The following is an 18,073-nucleotide window of genomic DNA, read 5'->3' as shown; positions in this document are numbered from 1 at the left end:
TGGAACCAACTGTGCAGTTCCTTTGCCCCTTTTAGTCTTAAAGAGTTATAGTCTTAATTTGCTGTATGTGAAGTCAGATAATTTAGTGTTAATATACTTTTCTTTCATTGCACCCTTATTGGTACCCATGGCCATATGATCAGTGCATGTACAATTACTTTAGTATACATGGTCATGTTATGCACAAGCCATCTGGCATACTTTAATTAAACAGTCTTGGTCAAGCTTTTATGAATTGTTAGTTTTTTTTTTTTTTAAGTTTTATGCTTTGGTGACTTAATGAGCTTATGGGCTTCTTTCAGAGAAACAGTATTTGAGGGTAGCAACTTGTTACATACAGAGTGTTTAGCCTAGAATATTGTGAAAATTACATGTTGGATGAATTTGAATCTCATTTGCAGTTTGGTAATAAGTTAGGTTTGAATGAGTTCTTTACTTTTGAAGGAAAGATTAGTTAAATCCACTCCTTTTTTGAAAGTTTTTACTAAACAAACAAAAACCAAGTACTCGGGTGATTAAGAGCTTCATTTTCGTTGTGTTCTGGACACTACTAGGTTGCAGTAATATTTTTCCCCCTTCAGGAGGATCTACTTTTCCATTTAGCTGGAAGTGGTTAACGATCATGTCTAAAGATGACAACAGCTCCAGGAACACAAAAGCTTGTACTGTGTGAGCTATAGAGTGGAAGAATTTCAGATATACAAAGTCTTAGTGATTTTCTATAACAGTTTTTATTTAAAAGAGAGAAGAAACTGGCTTTGTGCTGTATGAATTTGAGCTTTGTGTTGTCTATACATTGCTCCTCCTGCCTTGGTAATGCTCACTGTGATGACATTTCTCTATTGCAAGTCGGCGAGGCTCTGGCCTGGGCAAGAGAGAGCAGCTGAGGCCCGGCGGCAAGAGAAAATGGCAGACCCTGAAAGCAACCAGGAGACAGTAAATTCCTCAGCTGCCCGGACAGATGAAGCTCCCCAAGGAGCCGCAGGTAGACTGGCACTACTTAGCTTTAAGACACTTTCTTTTGTCTTACAAATTTAATTTTGGATGAATTTTCTTGTTTCCAAGTAAGGTTAAAAAAAAAAAAAAGGAGGAACAGAATTATCATAGATGTTACCATGAAATACCTTTTTTGCCCCTTATTTTGTTTTACGGCATAGATTGGGTGTTTTTGATTAGTGGGTTCATTGTTATAATTTAATTATCATCCAGTCCATATATTTACTAATTACATTCAGAGGGCTTCATAGGAAGGTGTAAATTTTCCATTTAAGGTTTTATATATTGACCAATGTGTATGAGTTGACTAACAATTGTTTTAGTGAATTTAAATTCAAATACAAATGTAAGGATGTATTTTAAATTGCTTTGTAAGCATATGAATCTTAGCATTTTGTAAGCCCTAAAAATTTACTTTGTTCTGAATCTACTTTAATAATAGTATTTAGATTTTTATGGGCTTTTAATTTTTTTTCTTGATAATCTTTGGATGGCAAACATTAAAAAAGACATTTTGTTCTTTTTTTTTTTATTTTTTTATTTTATTTATTTTTTTTTTTTTTGTTTTTCGAGACAGGGTTTCTCTGTGTAGCTTTGCGCCTTTCCTGGAACTCACTTGGTAGCCCAGGCTGGCCTCAAACTCACAAAGATCCGCCTGCCTCTGCCTCACGAGTGCTGGGATTAAAGGCGTGCGCCACCACCGCCCGGCCCTTCCTTTTAACTTTTAAGTATTTGTTATCATTACCAGAATTGTGGCAAGTGAATTTTAAAATCTAGTGTGAAATTACTCAAAACAAACAAATATACTGTAATTCTTCATTATGAATGTGTATTTATTTCTATAATCATGCTATGTCAATTTTAGTTGCAAAGCATATATGAACTTTTGAACAAATCTCTATTATGTAGTGTGATTTTAATATTAGAACATACAATAGTTTTCTTTTATGCCTGTGGTTGGTCATTAATCATTTACATGATTACTGTATTCTGCTTAGCTAGGTTTATTTTGAAGTCATTACTGTATCCAGATTTTTAAGAAAAATTATAGACCTTGGATTTGTAGCATCTCTTCTATGAGAATTACATTTTTAAAAGTCACCTTCTGTTTTTCTTATTAGTTAATTGGTAAATTTCTGGAAGAATATAAGCTTTTTTCATTTTCAGGCTCATTCAGGCTATTGATAATACACAGCTTCTACTTGCCAGTGTTGAACATCACTTCCTAGACTTCCATTATTTATTTCAAGTGAGAATATTTGAAGTATAAGGCCAGTCCTCAGATGAGTAACAGAAATGAAATTTCTGAATATATTGTTAGTGTTGACTCTTAAAATAATTATAACTGCAGTGCCTGTTCACTCTGCAGATGTGGCTTTAAACATTTTCCATATATTCCCATTGAATATTCAAAACAACCTGCTGAGGTGTGAGTTCTGTTACTGCCATTTTATAAATGAGGGAAACTGAGGCACATTGGTTAAGCTTTCCAGAGTTCTAAGCTAAGATGCTTGACGCTTCAATCCAGGTCGTAGAAACCGAGTGCACACAGTACAAGTGTGTTTTCTCCCTAGGGGTTCAAAGAGTTTAATTCATACAGATAAATTTCAAGGTTAGACAGGAGAAGGGCCAGTGGATTTGGTCTTTGATACATTATCTAAGAAGATAAATGCTTGAAGGGAATATAGTATGTTTTATTGACATTCAGGTTTGAAATCAGTGTGATAGAGCCCCCCCCCCCCTTTACAAAAGATACACATAGGTGTTGACTGTTATTCGAGGAACATTGAGTTTAGTAAGCTTTGGGGGTGAACAGCAGAAATTCCTCTTTGGCTTATGGCAAAGTACTTGTGAGAAAATGTATTTTATTTTCTCTATGTGTAAAATACAAAGCAAAATTAGCATAGAGGACACATCTGTGGTGTTTTCAAGTACTTTTTGATGTTTTTCTCTTGAAGAGTGGTTCTGTAGTTGATAGACTTCTTTCAGAACACTGAAATGGCAAGGAAAAATAGATAATGTTCTGGCATTCACTTTTTAATATCAAGACTTCATAACTACAAGAAATGATCAGGGTTATGTCCTAGAAAGCAACTATTTTTGTTGTTTTAAAAAGACAGGGTCTCTACCTGGCTCTCTGCTCGTGTCTAGTTGTTATTTTCCTCTGTTCTGTCATTGTTGTCTTAAGACAGGAAAACTCCCTCCTTCACCAAATAGTGGGGTTGGGTGTTATCTATTGTGGTACTTTTGGTTTTATTTAGTTTTGAAATTAAAAGTATATAAATATAATGATAACAGTCATATAAACAAAAAAAGAAAGGTTCTCACTATGGAGCTCTGGCTGGCCTTGTAGTCACTCTGGCTTCCAACTCACAGAGCTCACCTTGTTTCCCCTCCTATGTGCCGGTATTAAAGGTGTAAGCTGCCATACCCAGCACCCAGTTTCTTTTCCTTTTTTCGGTTTTGATTTTTTTTTTTTTTTTTTTTTTTTTGAGATAGCCTTTCTCTTTTTAACGGCCCTAGCTATCCTGGAACTTGACTAGGCTGGCCTTTGCTTCTTGAGTGCTGGAATTAAAGGCCTGCACCACCACCACTTGGGAAGCACCCAGTTTTTAAATGCTTTCTCTCCCTCTTTTGTTTAGTACTACAAATTTTGTTAGGACTGTTTTACCCTGTGATGGAGACTACAGTAAAAGAAAGCTGCTTTTTGTCTTACTACAAAGTTTTATGACATTCAAATCTTCCTATTGCTTCCTTTACTTACCCATGACACTTAGCAGTTTCTGGCAAATAAAAATCCTTCTGTAAGCCTTATATTCTAATGTTGTTACCTTTCCTAAGTAAGAGGTTGAATTGTTTATAAAATGATTGTCTCTGCTGATAGTCATATTTTTATATTTGACTATAGAGGCAGATATGGTATGTCCTGTGAATAAAGTTTTTGGGTTTGACTAATGAATTTTTGAGTTGACAGCTGTTACATTTCAACCAACAGCTATCTATTTTTAATTAAGTTAGCTTAAAGGCTAGACTAGCCCGAACACGTAATTTTGTAAAACAGTATGTAAAGGGAACTTAACATCATTGGACAACTGTGTCAGACTTGGAAAGAGCTGCCAAAGGCTGGGGAGGGACTCAGTGTCTAAGCTTTTGCTGCAAAAGTGGAAAAGTATGGATTGAGATCCCTAGTACCTCTATAAAAAGCTGGGCTTGGCTCTCTTCTTATCACTTATATTATCAAATAACGAAAGGGTTGGATTAGGCCTTCGGGCCACTCTTTGTTAGCTTTTGTTCTAATCTGTATTTAATAATTAAAGAATCCATTGAAGTTTGAAGTTAAAGAATATAATATGTATAGAAATATTTTCTAAAAATGTAGAATTGGTTAGTGACTGGCACATTGGCATCTTTTACTGTTAAATAAGATCTCGTGTGTGTGTGTGTGTGTGTGTGTGTGTGTGTGTGTGTGTGTGTGTGTGTATGTGTGAGAAAGAGGCGGGGGAGAGGAGAGGGAGGGAGGGAGAGAAAGACAGACCCCTATGCTGGTGATGCACTTGCCATCATGTCCTCCTCTGAAGAACTCTCAAAATTTGTCAAGCATAAACCTGTGTCTTCTTGAATGGCATTCTGTCATTATCCAATAAGCAGGCTTGATGATATTTTAATGATGTTGTCATATGTAGATCAAATGCTGTGTAGGTTTCAGCATGCACTTAGTGATTTATTGGACTACTAGTTCCTCTAAGAATAGTATTTCTCCTTTGGTCAGATTCATAATATCTGCTGCTTTAACTTAAACTGGCTTTGTTTTTGACTTGGTTCATACATGTTTTGTAGTAGAATCCTTCTACTTCTTTGTTCTACTTTAATTTTTGACTTCTTAACTTCCCTCTCTTTTATTAGCAGTTCTTTGCACTTAGGTGTTAATTGTAATATATATCTTCAGTATTTCATCCTAAAAAGACAAGTATGTATAATCTTTTCATACTGTTGCAATTAGAGAAAGCAGATAAATGGTTATTTACATTTCTGAAATATCATTTAGAGTCTGACTTGATTGAGTGGCTGAGGAATCTGGGAGAAAGCTCTTTCAAGAGCTTGAAGGTTACAGAGCTTATGCTTATGTTTTTATAAAGTAGCTGAGCTCCCCTTTTGCTCCTAAATTTCATGGAAGAGAGTGTAGAACGGCTGAGTGTGTAGGAAGACACATTTAATTTATTGTAATCTGTAAGCTTTGGTTTTCTTTAAGGTAAGCCAGACATACAAGATTAAATGCTCCTCCTAATCCTTACCTTCCCCCTCTCCCCAAGCCTCTAGTTCTGTTGCAGGGGCTGTTGGCATGACCACCTCTGGGGAGAGTGAATCGGATGATTCTGAGATGGGACGATTACAAGGTAAAGACAGCTAATGAGTTTGTAAGAAATGATTACCGCAGGCTGCAGATCCTCCAATTCTTTACTTGAACTCAGTTCATATATATTCACTTGAACATTGTCTAGCTATTCTAGGTATACATGCACCTCTGGGAAACAAATTGTGCTTAATGACAACATGATGCTTTGGTTTCAGAGATGACCTGTCTGCGTCTTCATTTTTACTGTTTAACCAAGCAAAGCCTCATATTTTTTCAAAAAAAAAAAAATTCTTCACATGATTACATGTGTAATTGGCTTTAGTAATAAATTACAAAGCACCTCAATATGTTGTTATTCTCTGGTAACTAAAAACATAATAATAAATTAAATAAAAATAAATCTAATAGGGTGAGTTTTCCCCAAGTCCTATGTTCTTTCGTAAACTCTAGTTAGTTTTCTTCTTTTTTTAAAAAAATTTGACAGAGCCTTTAAAATACAATATTATGTATATTCCATGTATAGGTAGGTTTGTACTTATATCTCAGATGATGGATTTTTAATAGATTTCTAATACATTATGTGTAGTTTTACATTGTTTACTACAGTTCCTGAGAGAAATAACAAGTTTTTAAATTTTTCCCTTGATACCACTTAGATGCACAGCTTTTCTTTGTTAACTGGTAAAAATGGTGTCATGATTTTCATATTTTTGGACAGGTTTACTGAAATCTCTCTGGGAAGCAATTTTAATGGGGAAAATGAGGCAGGGGCTCTTAATATATGACTTATCTAAAATAGTAATTTACCTTATGGTTTTCTTACATAGTTTTTGATCATAATGTATTTTTAAGTTCTCTCCAAAACTTTAACATATTTGAAGATGTCATGGGGTGCTTTAATGTAGCAACTACATTTGTGTATGTCTGAGGTCTTAGAGATTTAATTTAGTTTCTTTTAAAACTTAGAGTAGAAAGTAACATTGGGCTAACTCAATTGTGTGAGATTAATCACTTCCTTGACATTTTTAGGTAAGATCAGTTGTTTTAAATCAACTCAACTCCTCCTCTGCCTTTCTTTTTTCTTTAGCCCTGTTAGAGGCCAGGGGTCTTCCTCCTCACCTGTTTGGTCCTCTTGGTCCTCGGATGTCACAGCTTTTCCATAGAACAATTGGAAGCGGAGCTAGTAAGTGAATACTTTAAAATGTTTCCTCTGAATAATTGTTATTGGTTACTTGTTGGTGTAATAATTTAGCATCTTTTAGACTTTTATTTTTGACTGCTAAGTAATCCACATTCTTATAAAAAATTAAAATTTCTAGCTGTAGGAAAGAATCATACAATTATGTCATCTGATTATGTATTTTGAATTCATTTTTTTATCTGAAGCTTTTTATGTTATTACAAAATTTATCTCATAAGACATTGTTAATATGAATCTGATATTGATTTCTCTGCAGCATTACTTCTTACCAGACTACTATCAGATTAATTATAACCCAGATCTTACATGCATGGTTGACATAACAGTGACTATTTATAACGGAATATACTGTTCTGTAGTTAAAAGTCCAGTTAACGTCTTTTGACAACATCTAATCATTTTTCTAATAACCTCATAGCTTTCACATGCTAGAACAACTATTTGGAGGCTACTTTGGAGTTGGTCCTCTCTAGTTTTGTATAGGTTCCAAGGATGGAGCTCAGGCTTATGTAGCAAACATCTTTATTTGCTAAGACTTTTTAAATTTTATTTTGTAGTTAAAACATAGCATTATATGATTTGCCTGATGGCATATACCTTTAATCCCAGCACTAGGGAGACAGAAGCAGGCAGATCTCTGAGTTTGAGGCCATTCTGGTCAACAAAGTGAGTTCCAGGATAGCCAAGGCAGCACAGAGAAACCCTGTCTCAATCAAAAAAATAAAATAAAATAAAATAAAATAAAATAAAATAAAAAACATTGCATTATGTGTAACTTTTATACCCGAATCTTCTCTCTGGTGTCTCTCACAAGAAACAAACAACGGGCTGGATAGATGGCTCAGAGGTTGAGAGCAATGACTGATCTTCCAGATCACCAGGTTCTATACTCAGTACCCACATGGCAGCTTACAACTGTCTGTAACTCCAAGATCTCACATCCTCACATAGACATATATTCAAACAAAACAACTCATTTCTGGCTTTTATTAGTAAGAAAACTTAAAAAGCAGTTGTTTTTGTTTCCCTTCATCTCAGGTGACATACTCTGCCACAAAGTTCCCTTTTTGAGAGTTTTGTGAGTTATAAAATATTGCCCAGGCTTCATTACAACTCTGGGTCCTTGTGTCTCCCATATATTGGGATAATGGGTGGATGTAGCTTGAGTTTGCTCTCCGGGTCCTGCCAAGTCCCAGCAGTCTGACAGCCCACTTATAAAATAAACATACAGACGCTTATATTATTTAAACTGTTTGGCCTAAATGCTCAGGCTTCTTGTTAGCTGTTCTTATATCTTAAGAACATTTTTATTAGTCTATAATTTGCCACGTGACTAGTGGGCTTACCGGTACCTTACATTTTGCTAGTCATGGCAGCAGCTGCCTCAGCCTTCCACCTCCCAGAATTATTTTCCTCATCGTCCTGCCTACCCTATCCTTCCTGCCTGGCTACTAGCCAATCAGAGTTTTATTTATCAATCAATCATCCACAGCAGGTGGATACTACTATACCTTTCTTCTTGAGAACTCTTGAATATTTATTTACTACCACATACTAGATGCTGGTACTATCCTGATCATAAGTACATTTAAGCAGAGTTGTTTTCTACATGGAGCCACTTTGTATTTCTCTCATCTTAAATTGGACATCTTGTCTTGAATTGGGCATTTCTTTTCTATGAAAACAGGGTTGTTGGATAAAATGGCAGATGTACACAAAGTTTTATTAGCTACTAATTCACCACTGTGGAGATAGAGAACCCTGTATTTTTACTTATCATGTATAACAATAGTATAGTGTTATATTTTGGGCCTTTTATAAAACTTAAGGTGAGAACTGTTAACTTACATTTTGATAATCACCTTGTATTCTTTTTAATATATTTTCCTCTTCTATTGTCAGTTGTGTGTTTTAATGGTTTCGCTAGAAATTATTATATATAGCCTTAAATAATTTATCATATCACAAAGTTTAAAAATTGAAGTGGTTTAGATCCTGATCTCTATTACTGTTGTGTGAGATATTTTTTTATTCATTTATTCAATAATTCTATGATATTCATTAATTACATTAATGTATTGATTTATTACATTCATGATACTACTGTCCATTTGTGGGACTTTCCATCACACCAAACAGATTCTGTACTTAGGAAATCATTGCTCTATATTCCTTTCTTCTCCATCTTGAGATAATGTCTAAACTTTCTGTTTCTATGAATTTCATGTAATACAATTCTATAGTATTTTGTTCCCTTTTTTTTTAATGTAAAAACATGTACTAACTGCTGCAGGAGAAATAATACATAGATAGCTTGAACATAAAAAACAGGTTATAATTCAACAGTTCAGGGTTTTTGTAAACAGGAAATTATTTTCTCTGTAGAAAATGGTAAAAATAACATTTTCCAATAAGCCCTTTTAAGCCAAATGCTAGCTGAATTATATATATAAATATTGATTAGATCCTGGGATACAGAAGAAACCTATTTTCATTTGTTCAGCGAGCTATGTTTTACTTAAGTTGGGTAAGTGAAATTCCTATTCATCTTCCCTTCACTGTTTGATTTACGGCAGACATGAAAAATGTCTAAAGGCTAATCCGTAATCTAAAAAGATTTAGCCTCCCCTCCTGAAAGTTCTGTCATCAGCTTGATACAGTACAAATTCTTATCCTAGTAGTGAAATGTTTCACTAAAGCTTGCCCAGTGATTGGCGAAAACCAAAACTTAATTATAAGCCACAGTCATCCTAGGGTCCCTTCTGCTATGTAGCCTCCCTGTATCTGCGGGTTGCAGTCTGATTGTCCTTCACTTTATATCTAGTATCCACTTAAAGAGTGAGTACATACCATGTTTTGCTCTTCTGAGTCTGGGTTACCTTACTCAGGATGACATTTTCTAGTTCCAGCCATTTGCCTGCAAATTTCATGATTCCTTTGTAAAAAATGGATGTGGTGGTGGTGGTGGTGGTGGTGGTGGTGGTGGTGGTGGTGGTGCTGCACACCTTTAATCTCAGCACTTGAGAGGCAGAGGGCAGGCGAATCTTAAGTAAGTTTGAGAACAGCCTGGTCTACAAAGTCAGTTCTAGGGTAGCCAGGACTGTTATACAAATGAAACCCTATCTTGATAAACAAAATAAAAACAAAACAAAATCAAAAAAGGAAAAAAAAAGAAATTTGATAACAAATAATTGTTTTAGATGCAATATTAAAAATGTTTATTCTTTATTCTTTCCATTGTGCTTAATTTCTGCTTACATGAAGGACTGTATTTCATAGGAGTTAAAAAGGGTGACCAATAATCATCTGTTTTTGTTTGAAAAATTGTTGCGCGTTAAATTTCAAAGGACATTTTTCTCTTGTGTAACATTCTCTATCAGCACTTTTCCCCCTGATTGCTATAGTTTATCTTCATTAAACTTTTCTTTTAATTTTTTTTCTTTTTTTAGGATTTTCTTTTTCCTGTGAGCAAGGGTGTGTTTGTGTGTGTGTGTATGTATGTTTTCTAGTTAGTGTTTCTCTGTGTAGTCCTGGAACTCTATAATTAGGGCTTTCTGCCTCTCTCCTCAGTGCTGGGATTAAAGGTTTGTGCCACCATGCCCAATACCAGTGTTTTTTTTTTTTTTTTTTGTCCGTCTCCCTCCCCCCCCCCCCCCCCCGTTTTTCGAGACAGGGTTTCTCTGTGTAAGCTTTGCACCTTCCCTGGATCTTGCTCTGTAGACCAGGCGGGCCTCAAACTCACAGAGATCCGCCTGCTTCTGCCTCCCCAGTGCTGGGATTAAAGGCGTGCGCCACCACGCCCGGCCAGTTAGTTGTCTGCTACAATCTTTTCTTACTTCTTGCTTTGTATTGAGTTAATTTGAAATACTGTGCTTTTTAGTTCTAGGCAATTCATTGTTTCTTTATAGCAAATTTCTCTATTGAAATTCTGTAGTGCCACTGCCCCTTATTTTCTTTGTTGGTAGTGCTGGAGAAATTGAACTTTGTGTATTCCCAGGTCATCGTTTGTTTTTTCCAAATATTTGTCACAGTTAATATCCTAGAAGTGTTGATTTTCTTTTTCCTCTCTTTATTTTAAACAATTAAACCTAGTATTTGTTTTATTTATGTATTTACAACATTTTGTATAAAAGAACTGAAGAGCTTGACAGGGTAACTTTCATTCTTTTTCTTCATAAAACACAAAATGTTTTTCTTTATAAAACATTCACTGACTCCTCCTGCTTCTTTTTATGTAGCCTGAGAACTAAGAATGTCCTTTACCTTTTTAAATGCCTGGGGGAAAAAATGCATCATATTTTGAGTTTAAAAAAAATTCAGTGAATTTCAAATTTTACTATCCATAAAGTCTTAATGGATCAGAGCCATGTTCATTAGTTTTGTACTATCTATGTCTATTTTTTGAACTATAATACTAGAGTCAGAATTAGATAAGATAGCTACGATGGAGATCATATGGCCTGCAAAGCTTAAAATAATTATTGTCTGGCTCTTAATGGAAAATGTTGGCCTGCCAACTCCTCATCTCCTGTTTATTGGAATGTTGGTCTGTTGCTATGTTTTAGGTTTCCTGAAATCCTTGCATGCAAAGATAAGGCTGTGACTAGTAGTTGAAGTGCTGGTGCTTTGAACTTTTTTTTGAAGTGATATCACAAATTGCTGGTAGCTTAATAAGAACCAAATCAGTGCCATCCCATTTTCCTCCAAGTTGTCAGTTACATTTTTAGTTCAGGCCTGAATCGGTACTTTTATTTCAGTGCTGCTGAGTTCAGTAATTCCAGTTTTGCTTAATGATCCCTTTTTTTTCCCATATACTTGATTTCAGCATAGGCCCTAATATATCCTGTTGTTACTAAACTTGACTTGACATTGAGAGATGACTTGCCGGACACAGTAACACTTCTCATTAAATTTTTGTTTTGGAAAAGGGTATTTTTAATCTTGTGTATATTATACTATATAATGTATTAATTGCCAGGCATTAAGAACAATTCTTTTTGGTTTTTCAAGACAGGGTTTCTCTGTGTAGCTTTGTGCCTTTCCTGGATCTCGTTCTGTAGACCAGGCTGTCCTCACAAAGATCCACCTGGCTCTGCCTCCCAATGCTGGGATTAAAGGCGTTCGCCACCACCGCCCCCCTAAGAACATCTCTCTTTTTATCTGCACCAAGTTTTAAGTACATTTAGCCTACTTAAGAAACAGTGGCATGGGTGGTGATGGCCGCTGCTGCCTTTATTCTCCTTGTTTTCTGCTAGTGGAGTTGAATTCATGACATCATCTATGCCTGTCACATGGTCTACCATTGAACCTAACTTAATTGTTTATGATCATTTTATATCTAAAATCTACTGATCTAGTAATTAGATTTCTTCATACATCATAGATACATAGCAGTTTGGCCATTGTTTTTACTAAATGTCTCTTTAGAAACACAGTTGGATATAGGGCTTTAGGTAATGCAATCTCACTGATAATTATACTTAAGATTACCAGCTTCAGTGTTTATGAGACACCCTTTGCATGGCATATTTGCCTGTTCTACTCTCTGTATGTGATAATGTTTCTGAGATAGAGTTGGTGTATAGCATTTCATCCTTTTTAAGTGAAATTAGGAACTACTTGAGATTCTTTTCATCAATTACTTTTTTAAAAAATTATGTATTTAGCACAAATGATACACATGCTATATTGATACTAATATTTAGTTTAGAATGTAGAAGTTGTATTCTTTTGAACATGTCTGTGCATTTTTGTTTTCAGGTTGGACTTTTAATTTTTGCAAGGTAGTAGGCAGCAATTATGTAATTTGTTAGCTACGTACAATAAAAAAGTCCTTTTTAAGGGTTATGTCATCAGGAAGATCACTGAACCTTAACTATAATAAACTTGTTTTGCTGTAAATTTCATATAGGTTGAAAATTATGTTCAGATAGTTTTGTATCCAGATTTATATATTTTAAAACTTAATGATAACTGGGTTTAAAAGCTCACTGTGCAAATAATATGAATAGAAAAGCATCTATGAAGAGACAATACATATTGGTAGATTTTACTCATTTGTTTACCATCCTGAGGATCGAACCCCCGAGTGTTGTGAATACTAGGTAAGCACTGTAGCACTGATTTTAATTTTGAGTGCTGTAATGAATTTGCATAATGGAATTGAGGCTTAAAAAAACCACTTCAGTAGCCAGCACCTGCTAATGTAGTTAGAACTACAAAGGTTGTTTGTTTTTGTGTTGAATACTTCTTATCTTCAGATGCATTATTCTGCCTGTCTTAATTTTGCTTCCTTTTCTCTACTATTTGTTTTCTATTTAATCCTGGTGTGTATATTTAAAGTAACATAACATTCTTTTGACACCCAGATACCATCATTAAGAAATTTTTATTGGACTAAAATTGTACTCACTACATTCATTTCTTTGAAAGCGCAGATATGGCAAAGCAAACAGTTCCTGTTGGTTTTGGGTGATTTGAATTTTGCTGCTAACTTAAGTTAGAAAGGCATAAGCCAAGTAATTGAGGTCAGGTTAAGGCTGAGCAGACACACTAGCTCTCCTTTGAGTGTTTAAGTGGCATAGACTTCAGTTTGCTTTTCTTTTTTCTTTTTGCCTTATAATGTCTGTCTGCAGGAGTGAGTATTCCTTTAAGGTTTTCTGTATTATATCTTTTATTTCTATATGATTGGAGAAACATTTGTTTTGAAATCTGATCTTAGAGTACTACTGAGCCATCCCCCCAGCTCTTCAATGTTTATTATAATTTTAAAAAAAGATTAAATGTTTTCCCCTCGTGTTTGTGAGTGTTTCTACATGTTTCTATGCACACATGTGTGGATGAATACCTGAGGAGGCCAGAAGTTGCAGTTATCCATGCTCATGAGCTGCCTGACATTGCTGCCAGAAATGTTGGAGTCTCTGGAAAAGTAATAATATTCTTCAGTGCTGAGCTGTGTCTCCAGCTCTCAGTGTTTAAAGTAATGCCTTCTATTCCCTTGAAGGTTCCAAGGCCCAACAGCTTCTTCAAGGACTACAAGCGAGTGATGAGAGTCAACAGCTTCAGGCAGTCATTGAAATGTGTCAGCTATTGGTTATGGGAAACGAAGAGACTCTAGGAGGGTTTCCTGTGAAGAGTGTTGTTCCAGCTTTGGTAAGCATACTTACTATTTTTCTGTTGGTTTACTTTGCCTATATGCATGCTGTACAAATAAATACTCTATCTTAATGAGCTGTAAACCCAGCTTGAGTTTGTAAATATTTTTGGGCCAAGTTTTTGTTGAAGTCACTCATTTGATCTTCATTACTTAAATGGTTTAAAGTTATTCAGCCCATCAATAATGCTTTGTTTCTACACTGTAAAAAAATGTGTTAGGGTTTATTGTTCAATTTCCCAGTTTTTGGGCCAATAATAAGTGAACTTATTTTGGGTTGTCTTTGTGGTTGAGAAGGATTGAATGTTTATTACTCAATCCCAGCTTGACATAATCTGCAATCACTTGGGAGGGATCTTTGATCATCTTGGCCTGGGCTCATGTATTGGGGAATTATCTTCTTTATATTAACTTGAATACACAGCTTATGTGGGCTCTACCATGTCCTAGGCAGGGCATCCTGGACTATATATACAGAGATGGTACTGAACAGGAGTAAGCATACACACATTAACTTCTGTTTTTCACTGTTGTGATTGGCTGCGTTAAGTCCATGCCTTGACTTCTCTGGAATGATGAACTCTATGCTATAATTGTTAACTGATGTATAACCTTTTATTCTCTAAGTTGCTTTTTTTTTCAGGGTATTTTATCATAGCAACAGAAAGGAGATTAAAACAATTGACATTTACAAGTCATCCCTTTTGGTGTAAGGGAATGTGTTACAGCTGATTAATTCCATCTTTCAATTAGGAAACTTGGTGTTTCCTATGAAAGCCTTTTGAATTTAGATGTGTTTTTTTAAGTGACTGATTTAGATGGTGAATGTGTGTAAATGTTTTAGTTTTGAAGAACTTTTTCAAGGCATGTATTATACATATTTATGTACCCGAGAAGTCATGGGTATTGTATATCTTTTATTATCACCATTTAATTGAATGGTACTTGATACCTGAAATACAGTGCATTTAAAATTTTCCAGTTTTGCATTCCTTCTTTTGACAAAAATAGCTGCAATTTCTGTGAAGTCTTTCAAATGAGAAAATAATAAAAATTCTGATTTTTAGACTTATTTATTTGTGAAATAATTACATTGATCTCATTTATTAATTGTAGTCTCTAATATATTCAATCCTATTTTCAAATCACATTTTACTGTAAGATTAACATATTGCTATATTGGTACTTATTTCAGATGTACACAGAATGTAAACTGGTCTGTGTTAGTAATAATTCAGCAAATACCAGTCATTGCTGGTGCTAATGATGTGTCAATTGGTAAATCCTCTGTTAATGGGCTTCTTTCAAGGATATTAGAACTACTAAAATGGTTGGTTTTAAGCAACAGAAATGATGATTTCTTTAAGTTGATGCCTTATAATAGCATTGCCAGTCTTGTTGCATGTAATGAATGATATTCTAAGCATAATAATTCTGATGTATGCCTTGCTGTCATTTGTGTGTGTGTGTGTGTGTGTGTGTGTCTGTCTGTCTGTCTGTCTGTGCACGCGCGCATAAGGAACAAATTCTATCAGATAAATGCAAGAAATATTTCAAGAATGTGCTTAATACTTTGTTATGTTTTTAACAGATAACATTACTGCAGATGGAACATAATTTTGACATTGTAAGTACATCATATATTTTTAAAGGCACTCTAAACTTTAATATGAGTATTTATTGAATAAAATCTCATCTTGTTTTCTAGATGAATCATGCTTGCCGAGCCTTAACCTATATGATGGAAGCACTCCCTCGGTCATCTGCTGTTGTCGTAGATGCTATCCCTGTCTTCTTAGAAAAGGTAGTCTTGATATAGTACAACTTGTTCATAAGTGCACAGGAGTTTTGAATTTTTTTTTTTAATTCATTTCTATGATGTAATTGAAGTCTGTGTTTTCAATCAATATACCAGAAAAAAACATTTTATGTATAACAGACTAATAGTTTAAAGTAGAAACTAATAAATCATTTACAAAATAAGCCCAATTTTATGATTTGAATGATAGTACTGAATATATTAATATCAGAGAACAGCATAAAGCATTTTATTAAAATAATATATTGGGGGCTGGTGAAATGACTCAGTGAGTAATAGTGCTTGTAGGGTAAACATTCTGACCTGAATTTTTATCATCTCTGGAATACACATAAAAAAGCCAGGCACAATGGTCTCAGCACCTGTAAGATAGAGGATAGATGAGACACAAGACACTTGAGACCTGATTGTACACAGTGGAAGGTCTTCTACATGTGTTCCATAGCATAAACACATCACAATCTGTAAAAATAAGAGTTAGGAGAAAAATAGTTCAGTAGAATTGATAGCTATTTATAATCTCATTTGATAGCTGATAAGTTTGAGACAAAGGATCTTGCTTATGTTCACAGAATTGACCAGTGGAGAAAGGAAATTTTTCATATGGTCAATGGTTAGTAGGTTGTGCTTTTGGTGTATATTACTTTTGTTTGTTTGTTTGTTTGTTTTGTTTTTCGAGACAGGTTTCTGTGTGTAGCTTTGCGCCTTTCTGGAACTCACTTGGTAGCCCAGGCTGGCCTCGAACTCACAGAGATCCGCCTGCCTCTGCTTCCCGAGTGCTGGGATTAAAGGCGTGTGCCACCACCGTCCGACACTCTAATTTTTTTAATGAGCAATGATAAATTATAATTACTCTGATGAAATATACTCAAATTTTAAGCCTGGTTTAAAAAAAATTGTTACATGTATCAACTCATTTGTTTTAAAATAGAAGTTTTGTCTTATGGTAATATATTTTCAGTATCCTGAAACTGAGTAAATTGTTGGGAGGAAACTGCCAGCTATGCTTTCTAGCTTTTACTCAAGGGTGAGTTGTTTTTTAGTTTGGTTTCATGGTGGAGCTAGTGTAAGTGGCTATAAATAGAGGAAGTAAAGTGTTCTTGTAGATAAAGTACTGTTGAAGAATAAATAATAACCTTTGGTACCTACTTTAATGTTCCTAGCTGCAAGTTATTCAGTGTATTGATGTGGCAGAGCAGGCCTTAACTGCCTTGGAGATGTTGTCACGGCGACACAGTAAAGCATTTTACAGGCGGTAAGTGTTGTTGCTGAAGGACTGTATTTCCTTTGATGTTTTATCTCAGAACTACATTGTGCTAGTTCCTTGTAGCTCTGGAAGAGGACATATTCCCCCAAAGTGATGTACTAGTTATTTTTGGTAAAGAATATTTTCCCTTCATTTTAACAGTTTTCTGTATTTTAGGGTGGTTTGGCAGATGCTTGCTGTATCTAGAATTCTTCAGCATAAATGCCCAAAGAAATGCACTAGCAATTGCAGCTAATTGCTGCCAGAGTATCACACCAGATGAGTTTCATTTTGTGGCAGATTCCCTACCATTGCTTACCCAAAGGCTAACTCATCAGGTAAAGTAGAATTTGTTTCCTATGTCTTGAAAGTGTTTTTTTTCTTTATTTCTTCCTTCTGAGGTCTTCTGATTGGATGTGTATAACTCAAAATGTTCTGATCTATGTTTCTTTTTAAGTGTATTATTATCTATTCACATTAATTAGGTTATTTTTTTAATAAGATTTTGGCAGATTTACTCAAATGATAGGTAGTTTATACATTCAGTATTTTATATTGATAGCAACTATGACTTTGTAACAATTGAGATTTTCCTTTGTAAGGTCAGAATTTACTTTTAGAAGGATCTCTTTAAAAGGCATTGGGAGCGTGGGTTAAGACTGGAAGAGAATGGTTGTCTTGAAATAGAAATGAAAAGTGCAAATTCCACCTGTTGGGGTTGGAGGAGAGCAGAGTAGGTATGTAAAAGGTAAAACATCAGAAGTAGTTTAAAGAGCAGAATTCATACCACAATTAAATGGAGGAGATTAGCTGTCACATCTGGAGGTCAGAGAGAAACTGTTTTCTAGTACCTTTACCAATAATGTTATTTATTACTAGAGACACTTTTTAAGGAATCAACTTTAAATTTGCTTCTGCAAATTATGTTAAGCCTTGTTAAAATTAGATGTACAGAATATGCTTAAGGGATTGTATAAGATGATGGGCTCACATTTGTCTCTTACATTTCTATAATCATAAAGATAGAGTAAAGGCATTAAATTTTTTTTTTTTTGTGGGACAGGGACAGCTTACAGTCCAGATTATCACTGAACTTCAATCATTTCAAGTCTACATCATATGAGATAATTTGTATATTCTGTAATTCATTCGTGTGAAAATCAATACTAACTAACATCCTTACTTCATGAATGAGAACCATAAATGAGTAGTTGGCCGCTACTTTCTAGCTTGCTTTCTAGGGAATCTAGTAGCACCAAAGATGTGCACTTTTGCAATTTGATTTATATTTTTACAGAAGGAAG

General features: G+C 34.9%; 1 protein-coding gene across 1 annotated transcript in view; it reads left to right on the top strand.

Annotated features, from left to right (window-relative positions):
• The first annotated feature begins 622 nt into the window (after nucleotides 1-622).
• The window catches only part of LOC119088959 (E3 ubiquitin-protein ligase TRIP12-like), a 37,140-nt gene continuing 19,689 nt past the window's right edge, over nucleotides 623-18,073 (top strand). The window contains 9 exon segments of the mRNA XM_037210474.1: nucleotides 623-669; nucleotides 850-875; nucleotides 878-985; nucleotides 5,307-5,390; nucleotides 6,438-6,533; nucleotides 13,555-13,703; nucleotides 15,296-15,331; nucleotides 15,413-15,508; nucleotides 16,687-16,778. Coding sequence (XP_037066369.1) covers nucleotides 623-669; nucleotides 850-875; nucleotides 878-985; nucleotides 5,307-5,390; nucleotides 6,438-6,533; nucleotides 13,555-13,703; nucleotides 15,296-15,331; nucleotides 15,413-15,508; nucleotides 16,687-16,778 — 734 coding nt within the window.

This window comes from Peromyscus leucopus, chromosome 13 (assembly GCF_004664715.2).
Source record: "Peromyscus leucopus breed LL Stock chromosome 13, UCI_PerLeu_2.1, whole genome shotgun sequence".
Lineage (NCBI taxonomy): Eukaryota > Metazoa > Chordata > Mammalia > Rodentia > Cricetidae > Peromyscus > Peromyscus leucopus.
The sequence above is the reverse complement of the archived record's forward strand: the minus strand, read 5'-3'. Positions and strand labels throughout refer to the sequence as shown.